Source organism: Ascaphus truei, chromosome 4 (genome assembly GCF_040206685.1).
Source record: "Ascaphus truei isolate aAscTru1 chromosome 4, aAscTru1.hap1, whole genome shotgun sequence".
Taxonomy (NCBI): domain Eukaryota; kingdom Metazoa; phylum Chordata; class Amphibia; order Anura; family Ascaphidae; genus Ascaphus; species Ascaphus truei.
The window spans coordinates 354,933,131-354,947,709 of record NC_134486.1 but is presented as its reverse complement, the minus strand read 5'-3'; the positions used below and the strand labels follow the sequence as shown (position 1 = coordinate 354,947,709).

Genomic DNA, 14,579 nt, shown 5'->3' with positions numbered 1-14,579 from the left:
ACCTGCCATTATCTCATTCCCTGTGAGCACCACCCTCCCATCCGCTGTTTGGCGTTTCCTTCCCTCCCTGTGCTTGAGCAGAGTTAACTCTGCAGCTTTCATTTGCTCGCAGATTCCCTTGTTTGCTCCTTTAAATGTACCATGCCTGGAGTCCCACTTCAGTGATGCATGGGGCATGCTGTTGCTGCACCTCCCTTTTTGGCTACGCTGACTCAAGACTGCAGAGCAACTGTATACAAGGGGAGGAGCAGCAGGTATGTGTGTGTGCTGTGGGCATCTCCAGACGTAGCACAGTCAAAGGAGGCAGCCATTCCAAAGAGCTGGCGAGTCCTGCGGTCAGAGCAGTGGTTCAAAGAGCTATTGTGAAGGGGGGCGGGGTATCTGAAGAGTTTTAACATGGGGGTAGAGGAATAATGTATAGGGGCCAAACCCTTTGAGTGCCAGGGGCCGGCAACCCATAACAAAGCAGCCAGTGTGTTGCTGGAGCTCACAGTGCTGTCAGGTATTGTGTGCTAAGGGGGTGGGGGAGCATTGACTGTTTAAAGCGAGACTTTGGGAATATGGTGCCTGATGGAGATTTATGAAGAGTGGGAATGAATGCAAAAAGTAAACAAGGGGGTAGAGTTCTATTTTACTTTAAAAAAAATTTGTGTGCAGAATAAAACGAGCATGATTATGGCCGGCTAGTGCATTTTTCTAGCTCTGCATATACTGGGAGATATTAAAAAAACGTCAGGGAAAGGGGGGCGGGAGAACGTTGAATGATCAAAGGCTCCAATTCTATCATATGTGATGCTGCCAATCCAGTGCTATCGCACGGGAAGCCCTATTGACTTCAATAGGGCTTTCCCTGTAATGGCGAGGGATCGGCACTATTGCAGCTTACTAAATAAAGATGAAGTCAGAGCGATTTGACCGTGGTAAAGAAGACTGATTATCTCAATTTCTATATTCCACCAAAGAAAAAGTCTTTATTTATCTAAATGTGATTGTGGGCCTAGGATGTGCCAAAGGCAAAACAATACCTTTTTGTGGTTGGGTGGGGAGTGTAAATAGTTTTGTAACTGAGTTGCGCCTCACATTTGCATGTCCCGCGGCACCCACTGCAGAATACTTCTTGTAACTACACTGAAAATGGCATATTTGCCTTTCGCTGGGAGAGTGTAACTACTGTTGTTCTTCTTGTTTAACAGGAACGTTGCGGAAAGACTTGATGGGAGACAGACTAACCAGCGGGCCGAAATACAGGTAATGGTTGGTTTGGACATTGGTGCAATGCTGTATTGGTTTTCTACGTAGGAGAAATATTGATTCACATTGTTTTTCTGGTGTGCTCATTATCAATTACCTGACTATTAACTCGTCAATGTTCAGTGTGCAGATAATTCTCATGTATGGTATAGTTCACACCATATTAGGAGCCCTTCATTTCCCTAGCAGGTCTGTCCGGAGTTCCGAATCCCTGGAATAAATAACACGTCTGAGCTCTGAAATTCAGGAATTGTTGCCTCATTCTTCAGTCCGTTACATAGTCATAAACTCCTAGCTACTCATATGCTTCGTTAAAGATTTGTGTTTTAAGATGGGCCTTAAAGAGACAATCCAAGTAGGTGACTTTTTTTTTGTTTTTGTTTTTTTGCAAAAATGTTTTTGTTAACATAGGATTTGAAGCAGGGGGCTCCGAACCTGAACCCGATTCATTTCATCTTTATGGACCCGCTGCTTCCCAAGATACTTATCGGGGAGCTGGTAGCCACTCTACTCGGCTAGCAGGGATCACGTAATGGTCACTTTTCATAGCTGTGACTTAATCTGGCGCGGCTTCCTATTGGCCAACGTGACGCAGGAGCTTCAAGCGGAGAGATACCGGCACCCCCTATGGAGAGGAGTAGCTCTGGAAGCAGGGGTTCACTAGAGCTGAAATGAATGAGGTTCAGCTCTGGAGACCCCCACTTGCTTCAATCCTATGTTTAAAAAAAAAAAAATTTACGTAAAGAAATTGCTGCCTGGATTGCTCCATTAAGGGAGAGAGGGGACGCTAGTTGGATATTGAGGGGAAGGACATTCCAGAGGTGTGTGGCAGTGAGTGAGAGGTTTTAGGTGGGAGAGGGCTTTAGATACAAAAGAGGTAGACTGAAGGCATCGTTGAGCGGAACACAAGAGTCGGGCAGGTGTGTAGCAATAAACTAGGGCTGAGATGTAAGGAGGGTCAGAAGAGTGTATAGCCTTAAAGCAGCAATCCTGCATAATTTTTTTATTTATTTTTTATTTTTATAGGTTGGAAGCAGAGAGTCTCCGGAGCTGAACTGTTAATTTCATATTTGGGGACCCCCTGCTTACGGAGATGCTTACCTCCCCATAGGGGTGCCGGTACCCGCTCCAGCTTAGCTGTGTGGGGCTATCGAAATGGAAGCGTAGGTGTCCCGTATCACACGAGCCAATAGGAAGCCATGACGTCATCCCTTGCAGCTTCCTATTGGCCCACGTAACCCGGACATTTAAACATGAGGAGCTGCCCTAGAGTTATGTATCTTGGGAAGCAGAAAGTTCCCGGAGCTGAAATTAACACGGTTCAGCTCCGGAGACCCCCTGCTTCCCACCTATTGAAAAATAAATAAATAAACCGTGTTTTGCTGCTTTAAAAGAGAGATGGGGAATTTTGTAAGGAATAGGGGATTTATTAAGAAGCCAGGAGAGGGATTTCAACAGGAGAGACGCTGAGACCGATTTTTAAGTCATTCTAGCTGCAGCGTTGAGGCAGGAAGGCCGGACAGCAGAACGTTACAATAGTTAAGACCGGAGAAGCTGAGGGCCTGCGTCAGAGTTTTAGCAGTAGAGTAACAGAGGAAATGGCATTACATTACTGTGGGTGCACAAACTGGGGGGCGATGGTTACAGAGGCCCCGTGCTCTTCCCCAAGGCATTTAAATTAAATACTGGGGGACCACACACGGCCTCTCTAACTTCCTTACCGTGACTCAGTCAGCTTGGGTGATGCAGTGTCAAATTATGCCGCGGGGTCATGTGACATGACCCTGCAGCGTCATTTGACGCTTCAGATTAGGGGGGTCACGAGCAGTGGGGGAAAGCAGGCAGGACACAGGGCAAAACGTTTGTGCACCCCTGGGTTATATGACAACACAAGCGCTTACCACACAATCAGTATGGCATAATTACCGGAAGCTCCCTTTTTTTACAGTTACAGTACAGAAATGTATTGAGAATGTGGTTATAGTGTTCATTTTGGTTTCCTCCTCGCCCCACACGTTTTCAAGAGATACTAAAGAGATGTATTCGCCCTTTGAACATCAATTAACTATTTGTTTAGAATAAAAATAAAAAAATAAGTATGGCTTTATTTCTTCCAGGCAGCCTGCAAAGCAATAGAACAGGCAAAAAGCCAAAATATCACAAAACTTGTTATCTACACTGACAGCATGTTTACAATAAATGGTAAGAATATTAAACCAAATTACTTGATAATTGTATATTTGATTACCACTACCACAAATTCCAAAAAGGTCTATCTGTTGCCCATGTAAATATCCGGAGCCTGCTGCCCAAACTAGATTAAGGGCATGGTGCCTTATGCATAAACCCAAAGCCATGGTTCTTACAGAAACATGATTAACCCCTAAAACCCTCAATGCAAATATCACCATTCGGGGGATACTCCATTTCTAGGAAAGATAGGTCAAAGAGAGGAGGAGGAGGGGTGTTATTTTATATTGCAGTGCAAAAATATATATCAATGGCGCTCTACACTATTATTTATTACTATTTTATATTGCAGACACCTTACAATTTATACTGTATATTGCCCCCCCAAACTCACCCTCTTGAAATCCTAGTTGGCAAAATCTGCCTCCCCTTTTCTACGCCTGTCCTGATTGCTGGCATCTACAGTTCCTGACTATCACCCAGTTTCTTGGCTCCATTTCCTCTCTGAATGAGAAGAGTAAGCTGCTAGTTCTTAAGGATTTCAACTACAATTGGCTGCACCCTAAAAAACACAAAATCCAGATACAACTCAAGTCACTTAACGCAACTCATTTCCCAACCCACATGGACAAACCTGAAATCTCACAATCATTCCTTGCTAGACTGGATTCTCTCCTCAAATCCCAGCAGAATCCAATCCCTCTGGCATCCTTCCTGACATTTTCAGTGACCGTGCAATAGTGTACTGTGTAAGGAAAATTTAAACCGCCCCAATCAAGCCCTAAAGTTTCTCACTAGAACATTTAGAAACTTTAACCCGCAAAATTTTCTGGCTGACCTTACCAACTGCCCTTGGTACAAAATTAACTTGATTCCCGACACTGATTCTGCGCTAGACTATTTCCAATCCGAGTTCTTAAAACTCTGATACCCATGCTGCACTACGCAGAATAAGAGTATGGGGTGCCCACCTTCCGTGGGTTACAACTGACCTTATAGCACTCTACCAGTTCAGGGATGTATTGTGGAAAAGCTACAAAGTAAATGGCACTACCAAGTATCTCTATCACTACAGATGCCTGCAGAATATGTGCACAAGGCAAACAAGGCATGCAAAAGCACAATATTACTCTGACAATCTTCACCAGAATACATCAAACCTAGCTAACTTCTGGAAGGTTATCAATAATATATTCCAGCCTCCTAACCATCAACAACCAAGTAATATCACTAAGGGGGATATTACTCTGACAAATCCCACTGACATTGCAAATGCATTCAATGATTACTTTGTGGGGTGTGCTACTAACTTATTAGCGAAACGCAGCCCAAACCACAAACATGAACCTCATTCTGTGAGCACTCTTATAGCCCCACCCCCTCCCAACACTGCTCACAATTTGTCCCAATATCCGAAGAGGAGATTACACAAGCGCTCCTCAAATTAAAACTAAGCAGCCAATGTGGACCTGATTTACTGCAATCTAAGTTCCTAAGACTTGGTGCCAGAGCCATTGCCAAACCAATTGCTTCCATATTCAACTCTATCCTGTCTGCAGGCCATATCCCTAAGACCTGGAAAACTGCCAGAGTTGTCCCAATCTTCAAAAGTGGGGACAAAAACACTGTCTCAAACTACTCCCAATACTATTCAAAGTCTCTCTTCTCCTAATACTATCCAAAGTCATGGAAAAATGTGTTAATTCCCAATTAAGCGATTACTATACCTAGACAAATTTCCCTAGCCAATTCCAATCTGGCTTTCATCCCAAACACTCCGCCGTAACTACCCTGCTAAAAGTTTGCAATGAAATACAGTGTGGAATGGAACTGGGACAACTCACTGGTGCAATATTCCTAGATTTTGCAAAGGCTTTTGATACTGTTGACCATGTTATCTTGCTTAACAAACTCCAGTGCTCTGGAATAGCGAAGCACGTTTTAAACTGGTTTCATTTCTACCTATCAGGTAGATCCCAACATGTGTCTATCTCGGGCTCTAACTCCAACCCCTTGGATATCATTTGTGGTATCCCGCAATGCTCTGTTCTGGGGCCCCTTTTCCTTTTCAGTGTTTATCATTGATCTTCCTACAGTTTGTAAGGGAGCTTCAATGCACATGTATGTACATGACACAATCTTATATGCACACAGCCCTAGCCTCTCTCACCTTGAACACATATTTCAATCTGACTTTTTGAGACATAAAAATTGGATTTCCCCAAACAAAATGTTTGTAAACACTGACAAGCCTGTAACAATGGTATTTGGGACCAAGACTAAATGTTTAAAGCTTCCAATGACTGATCTCCAGATCAGAACCAACGCTAATACCACCCAAAATGCTCAAAGAACTAGTTTGGTCATTACTTGAGTCTAGGCGCAAAGTTCATCTTTCCTGTCGCTTTCAATTACTTTCTGGGCAAGCTACCCGCCTATCTGAACAAGCTCCTCACACATACCACATGCAGCACTTATCTGAGATCTGACTTCAAAAGACTGTTCATGGTCCCAAGGTTCAGCAAAGTATCAGGCCGTTCCTCCTCTTACTGTGCACCCCAAAACTGGAACAGTCTACCGGAGGCTCTCACGGCCACAACCAGTTTAAGTTCTTTCAAAACTAAAGCTATCACACATTTTAATCTGGTCTGTAACTGTTACATACGCCTATAATATATATTATCTCTAACTGTGCATGCAATGTCTTGTATATAATGTATACCCTGTTCACTTATATAACTATGTATTTGTAACCATGTATTATTTGTCATCTTAACTCTGCCCAGGACATACTTGAAAATGAGAGGTAACTCTCAATATATTACATCCTGGTAAAACATCTTATAAATAAATAAATCTGACTGAAGCCACCTGTATAGCATTACATTGGCTAAAAATCACAAGATTCTATGGTTTCGTTGCTTTTTGGAATGCATTGAGAGGTAGTGTTATGCTCCGATTACTACAGCTGTGTCTTTGTTACAGCATTGTTCTATAAACTACAAACTGTTACTACATATACTTCTGCAAAACTGTTTAATTAGTCAAGAGATCCAAATAAGCCTAATTACTGTATCTTGACTGCAACCTTGTGATTCTTAGGCCTAGGACATAGTAAAATCGGCGTCGCTGAGGCGGGCTTAGCCGCGCTGAACAGATGCACAAAGCCCCTGCATCTGTAATCAGCGCGGCTGTAGTTTCTCCCTCCGCATGCTTGCTGATGCGTGCGGAGGCTGAGAAAATCAGAAGAGACGGGCAGGTTTGAAATTTTGCTGCTTGGGGGAAGCGGAGGAGCGGAGGAGCGGTCACGTGACCGCTCCCATCCAATGGGGCTGCAGCCTTTTTTTTTTCCTTCTGTGTCGGTGTTTTGAGATAGCAGAGCTCAGCCACCAGACAGGCACAATGTTAATAAATAATTTATTCTCACAACATGACTTTTTTTTTTTTAATTTTTAAAATATTATATAATATACACACACACACACACACACACACATACACACACACACACACACACACACACATACACACACACACACACACACACACACAGGTTCCCCAGTGACACACAAACACACAGACCACTTCAAAGTGACACACACACACACACTGACAGCTACCAAGTGACACACACACACAGTGATACCCGTCTCCCAAGCGCGCTTGCTGTCTCCTCTGCCAGGACAGCAAAAAGCTCCTGGTAGAGCGAGCGGTAGCGAGCAGCAGCACAAAAGTGTTTATTATGTCCCAGGCCTTAGAAGTGAGTTGTTAGCCCCAAGCTATCTCATAATCAAAGGAAGCATGCGTTTTTGTGCGATATGTCATTCTGTTGGTGCGTATACATTCTGCATTATGAAGCATGTTCTGAATGGTAGAAATGCAAGACATTGTTCATATGCCCAACATTTCTTCGGTGGAAACATTGGCTCATTCATTTTTATGGGCAGGTTTTTTTTTGTTCCATAGGATATACTTTTCTTGTGTTTATTCTGTGTGTTTAGGTATTACTAAATGGATACATTCCTGGAAGAGCAAGGGCTGGAAGTTGAGCACAGGACAAGATGTTGTAAATAGGGAGGACTTTGAAAAGCTCGACAGGCTAACACAGGACATGGATATTAAATGGGTGAGTTTGTGTGCTGGAGACATCACCCGTATATCATTCTTTTACAGTCCAGGCTCCATCTACACTCCTCTGCAATCCATGTGTGCACTATGTCTGTTTACCTATTATGATTGCTGATAAAGCTGCATTTTCCCCACCCTGCGCCTTTTATTCGTTGTTATTGTGTTGGGTGTAGAGGACAGTGCTCACATAAAGATCCTCCCTTCCCCCAGTTCCCGAGATGTAGAATCAGAACAAAACAAAAAAAATACACAACAACCGCCCCCACCCCCACTCTGAATATATGGCCATCAGGGTGATGTTCTTTTTGGCTGCAAGATTAAGTATTCTGTGAAATACCTTATCTTGTAGTTAAGACCCCAAAATCAGTGAATTGTGCCTTTTTTTTTTTTGTTTTGTTTTTACACGCTGATCTCGCCTTTTATTTTGTGATGCTCCAGTAGTGCTGCACTGATGTGAAAACTCCCAAATCCTGCATTACAACTCTGACTCTCTTTCACTGCTGCATGTTTTCCTTCGGTATGATCCTCTAACTATATACTGACAAAAGGAGTGCACATTAAGGGATATATTTGTTAATGGGCTTATCACGGTTGGACTCTTGAGCCCACGTTTCATACAGGAAACACTACAAGCTGTATCTGCACATCCCATACAGGTTTCTAAAACGGCAGAGTGTTTAAATTGCTGATATTCCCATACAAATGAGCACATTGAAATGCTAAAACCACTGACAAAATGGTAAAGCGGATGTTACATGGAGGAGTTAATCTCTGCCTCAGAGCTTTGAGCGGAAGAAAAGGAAAATGGCTAATATGATAACTTTTGTTGGTCCAATAAAAGTTGTGTAGTACAGTAGTTGTCAGATTATATATCATTTTATAGTCTGGATGGATCAGGAATGCGTGAAGTCACAGACCCTCCAGACAACCTGGAGTCATGGGAAGAAGACTGAAGCATCCAGTTATTAAAACATATGCACACATCTAGCACGTACATACAGACTTATATATGTGAAACCCTATGTATGTATATATTAAGACACCTAAGAACACACACCATCTTCCTGTAGTGATACTGATACCAAAGTATACAGATACACACACAAAAGACACATCCGTAGAGGGGAGCGAGCACATAAGACGACGACCACAAGATACAGAAAGACCTGATTTACAATCTGTCTAGCCATAACTAAATCTGAGGGTTTGATCAAAATCTTAAAATGTAAGCATTTTTTTCAACAAAAATGTCACTACACAAAAATATAATCCTTTCAAGAAATTAAGTTCATTTGACCCTAATAACAAGAATCCTTCCATACCTTTACTAGAATGATTGACCATCAGGTTAGACAAAACCCCCGAAGAAGTTCTGTGTTACAGGAATGAAACGTGCGTCGGGGTGACGTCAGCAGCGCGACCAACATACAGTTGTTTGGTCTCTCTCCGATTTAGCACGGTGTTGGGTCTAAGCTACAGATAATTAAGATGTGGGCCATATGTGGATCCCATTAGCTAGAGCGAGGGCTATGGTAGTGTTACCTGTTTTGCAGCAATCACCAGCCAGCGTGTGCACATGCCCAGCACTCAGTGTCTCCATTAGGAGGAAGTTTGGTAATAGCTATACACAGTAGTGACTCCCAGGTATGGTAATTCCAAACTGCATGCAGTGATTATCTGGCATGCACAAGGAGTATTATCTCGGTTAACCCATACCTAGCACTCAGTGTTTCCATTTAGGAAGAAGCTTGGTAATAGCTATACACAGCAGTGACTCCCAGGTGCAGTAATCCCAAACTACATGTAGTGACTATTTAGCATGCACACGGAGTATTATCTCTGTTAACCTGTGTGTGGGTCTGATTATTGTAAGCCATACTCAATCAGTCAAAGTTTGAGTTTACCAAAGGGGAATGACACGCTGGCAGTAGCAGCTTATAAATGGTCTGCGGTTTGTGTGTATGGTATATATTGATTGCTTCTCCAATAAAGGATAGCTATAACCACATACAACCTCAGCAGCTGACTTAAAATTACACTACAGAGCGCCTGTACATTTGTACATCTCTAGCTTTTAGCCTTCATATATGTTTACAACTCAGGACATATGCGCCCTAGCAGATAGCAAGCATGTCTCTGCATAACACCAGGGGCTATTTCTCCCAGACCCAATCATTGCATCACAGATACATAGTATCAATCATTTAAGCCTAGACAATTGATTGTATGTGGGTCTGAGTGTACACCCCAGATCATACAGTCACTGGATCGTTCAGTTTAGCGAAGCTAGATTTTCTGACTGTTATAAGTACTCTGATAACCTTTCAGGTTGGTCACTGTTACCTCAGAGTATTTACTTGAAGTAACACGTAGGAGTTACCAAGGTGTATTTATAGTCCTATGTATGGTTACATTTGAGGCATGTCTGACACTACACCGTGCTAACATTTCCATCTAAGTCCTAACTTTTGGTTAGAAGCCTATATATTCAAGCTTGTTACTAAGAGTTATTCTGCATAGTAGGCTTTGTATGGTGATTTACACCAAACAACATTTGGATTAGAGGGTAGCCTTCAAAGGTAGGCCACCAGAAGCGCTTCTTTTAGGTTTTAAATAGATGTGTTTGTGATTTACGTTTATTCTAATAAAAAATTATTTATTTTGATTCAGTAGAGTAGTGTGCATCAATTAGGGCTTCTCTCTCTCCATTACCATTGTACATTTTCCGTCCTTGATAGCACCTCTCTAGTAAGTTAATTTACCTAGCTGAGCAGGGGACCCCCCCCCCCTCTCTTTCTAGACAATTCCTTCACCAGAAATCACATAAATCTTACAATATTCTCACTAAGGCCTTGACCCCGCTGCCTACTGCAGCGTCCACTGTGGCGGACGCTGCACGGACGAGAGCCCTCCCCTCAGTGGCGCCGGGCCTGCTGCGAGGGGGGGCCGCAGCGCTGGGGTGAGAGCTGCTCCTGCTCTCAATAGAATTGAGAGCAGGACTCGCGTCGAGCGATACGGCACGCCCCCCCCGGCGGATCAGCCAATGAGGGCGAACCTGCCGGGTGACCTCATGGCCGCGCTCCCGTCACTCCCCCGCCACGCCCCCCCCCCCCCCCGGTCTCTCTTCCTGCAGTGAGCTGCAGACCAGGGAATCGGCTGCACGCGCCGCCAATCCCGCGGGCGCGCGTTGCAGAGGAGATACCGGGGCCTTAGCCTTAGGCAGAATAGCAGGCATTGAAATCACTAAGATGGTGTAAAGACTTGACCATTAGCTGAGAGAGGAGGCTTCATTGTGCTTCAGGACTTGGTAATACATAAATCTGTGTCCAACTGCCTGGGCAGCTGATTATTTTACACTATAATCTCCATATGTCAATGAATTTCACAGTATTTAGATTTTTACTTCCAACCCTGCATACAGACACTACCTACTTGCATTAAGGATATGTATTTGTTTATTGGAAAAAAAGTGACGTATAATTTAAATATATTGGCAGTGAAATGACCTTCGCAACCCTGGATGTATTGTCTGTATACAAGTCGTCCCACGTGCTGAGGGAGTTGCAGTGAAACAGTTAATCAGTAACAATCCACTAGACACTGATGCACCTGCCGAATTATTTTGTACACTTTTTGAATGGATTCTGACATATCATTATTTTGTGCAAATTTCTGGTACTGCAATGGGCTCATGTTCCGCCGCATTTGCAAATGCCTTTATCTACCTTATTTTTTTTTTACCTCTAACCCCTTTGCCAAGGGACGTATATGTCATTGTATGGTCACTACATAGATGATACATAAATGAATATATTACAATTCGTGGAGAGCATTAACTCCTACAACTCCCAAAATGTGTGGTTTTACATTGCCCGGTGCCCATGTGGACCACTATATGTGGGAAAAACCATAAGAATGTTGTGTGAAAGAATCTCTTCATAGATCGGCTATTGGAGCGGCCATTACATTTTTTACTTCTGAACAACCTGTGGCCAACTACTTCACAGCACTTGGACATCAGTTATCCACCATACGTCATATGATTTATTGAACATCTAACTGCCACCCCTTTGTTGTGAAATCTGGCTAACCGATTGCTTACACTTGAAACACCGTAGATAATACACACACGCCCTGTTTAACGCGTTCATTAGTATTTTTATTATTTGCTTCACATGCCATTGTTTTGATCTTACAGGTATGTGTGTTATTTCGTAGTTACTGGAATCGGAACATGCCACATAATAACTTTTGTCATTTATTTGTGTTTACTTATTTGCTATCACGGATGCTTTGGCTACACTCTGGAGGCTGTTGGTTTCAGCAATGCATTTTCTGGCGTGGTTTTGTAGCTGCAAGGGAGTTGTATTTGTTTATGTAAGGGTTTCACTTTACACCTTTTTTGTATCTTGAGACAGATCTTGGAATACGATTGAACCATTGATGTGTTCAATAAATCCTTTTATTAATTCCAAGTACCTGGGAACACACACACAAACATGTGCTCCACAATGGAGTAAGGGATAATGGCAAAATAGGTCAGGCCCTTGCAAGTCTTTAAAATGAAATAAGGTATTTTATTATTCGATCAATGTTTTGGTTCAAACATGAACCTTTCTCAAGACAATTGAGAAGAAGAGGGTGGGATTAGGGAGTGATCAACTAGAAACCATACTAATTAACAAAATGAATAAGTCGATAATTGTGAAGTGGGTGCAAACTGTGAACTGAAAGTGAATCAGTAAAATGAAGAGCACATGAGACAGTGTACTCAAGAAAATTCACTTACATGCACACCACTGAAAATTAAAATGTAACTTTTAATGTTGTTACTTAAAACATATATTACCGATTTTTATAAGTGTAACAGTAGTTTAAACTGTGCACTAATATATCTCCTTACCGAGTGGAGTGTGGTGTGGTGATTGCTAGATATGGTTACTTTTAGTTACTATAGATATATTTACATACTAGCATTCCCTTATGGAAGTGTTTTGTGCTTACCATATACCTTTCCCCTTTTGGACATAGAGGGTTGTGTATGGAATCTGGTCACAATCACTTGCACCTTATTATATTTACCAACCAATTGAGTTTGGCTCTTAGTACAGCTACATTAATAGGTGCTTTAACGGAGTTTATATCTCTGATCTCTGTTGGGTATTTCCATCAGCGCTAATCTCAACCAAATATTCCCTACCACTTGACAAGTAGTATACTGTGTCTGAGTGTTTATTTAGTAGGGGATATAGCTATTCTGTTTAACACATTTTTTTTAATTACTGTTACACTTATTACTTAAAACATATTACCGATTATAACATTAAAAGTTACATTTTAATTTTCAGTGGTGTGTATGTAAGTGAATTTTCTTTTGAGTACACTGTCTCGTGTGCTCGTCATTTTACTTTCTCAAGACAAGTAGTGAGTGAGGTGTTATGTAATTACCCACTGAGTACGCCCACTCGGCGAAAAAGAAAGAAGTGCACAGGGTGCTGCTTTGCCGCATTGAATGTAATGGCTGTTGGCATCTGCCAACACTTTATAAAAGCGGGTCCTCACAGCGAGCTTATCTTTCCTTCTTAGCCCGTTGATAATGTATATGTCAGTGGGGGGACTCCATTTTGTCTGCTGTAACCATTCTATACTAACACTGCCATTATGTTTTATGTTGTGGACTGACCTTTTACCCAATTAATGTTGGCAGAACTCCTGGACTACGTATGTTCAGACATAGTTTCGGAACGAAAAACAGGAAGTTTAGCCAAGTATGCATAGTCTAAATTTATGTCCTGTCTCAGCACTTCAAGCAAGAATTATGATTTCGCTCAAGACTGAACTAACTGTAACTTTCCAGATAAGCATGTAATGTAAAGGGAAGTAAGCATTACACGTACACACTTTCGCTTGGCTATAAAAGCCTGACTGTGACTATTAATAAACAGGAGAGGTTTTTGACAACGATCGTTGGTGTCCGACTCAATTACTTGCTCCTCCGAGCTGCTTGTATCTTTTGCAGACCAACAACTAAAGCAACTTGCTCTCCATTTTGTTTTGCTGTTTAGATGCACATCCCAGGACACGCTGGTTTCGCAGGAAATGAAGAAGCCGATAGACTAGCTAGAGAAGGAGCTGGGAAATTACCGTAAAACCAGTAACGTCTTCCCATGAACTTGGTCTTTTTGTGAACATAAAACCCGAATTAACATGCGGTGTACTGTTACATGTAATGGTAAAAGACAGTAATAAATGGCTTTTTAGTTCTGTTTCTTCACCTTTTTTATATAAACTTGTACAGCAATCAGCTTGCTCTGAGTTTAAATGTCTGCAGTTACAGTATGTAACAGAACACATAAATGGCGGGTTAAGATTATAATTGGCTTTTTTTTTCTTGACCCCAGGGCTTTGTTTACTGCAGCCACCACTGTACAGTAGCTTAGCACGTTGTGATGCCGTGGGGAAGATAGGAGAATGGGGGAAGTGAGCGCACTGGAATTGTATTGCAGGGTATATTATTGCAGTCTGATTGCCATGCTCACTATACCCGAGTCCTATACACTCCGCTGTATACCGGAGACTGGCATGAGAAAGCAAGTACCACATTATATTTTGCTGTAGACTCATTCTGGTGTCACAGGGGTTTCCGAAGTGATCATGGACAGTGTTAACAGCTATTGATTTTAGTCTCTAAAGTGCCTTTCAAATTAAATTTAAGTTGTGACCGTTTGCAAGTGAAATAAACTCTCTAAATGTAAAAAATTAATCTGGAGATTTTTTTTTTATGTTTTGCTCTTGAAATTAATGAGTTTAAAAATAAAAAAAAAAGATAGAGACATGGAAGAGGACAAGCCAAAGCGCCCCTAACTAGCGCCTCTCGCCTCTGGTGGGCTCTCAAGCAGCACAGGGTACAGTGAATATACATCCTGTCTGCTGAGAGCTCCATGTGGTGGTACTGGCGGTGGAGACTGTTCCAACCGTGCTCTTCAATCACCCAACTGCCCGCTTGTCAT

The 14,579-nt window shown here is 42.3% G+C and overlaps 1 protein-coding gene across 5 annotated transcripts in view; it reads left to right on the top strand.

The window, feature by feature from the left end:
• Window positions 1-14,328, top strand: part of LOC142493746 (ribonuclease H1-like) — a 37,741-nt gene extending 23,413 nt beyond the window's left edge. For all 5 annotated transcript variants that reach the window (XM_075598289.1, XM_075598286.1, XM_075598288.1 and 2 more), the window contains exons 6-9: window positions 1,194-1,248; window positions 3,369-3,453; window positions 7,443-7,567; window positions 13,635-14,328. In XM_075598289.1, coding sequence (XP_075454404.1) covers window positions 1,194-1,248; window positions 3,369-3,453; window positions 7,443-7,567; window positions 13,635-13,718 — 349 coding nt within the window. In that variant the 3' untranslated portion in view covers window positions 13,719-14,328. The remainder of the gene's footprint in view (window positions 1-1,193; window positions 1,249-3,368; window positions 3,454-7,442; window positions 7,568-13,634) is intronic.
• Window positions 14,329-14,579: the final 251 nt, after the last annotated feature.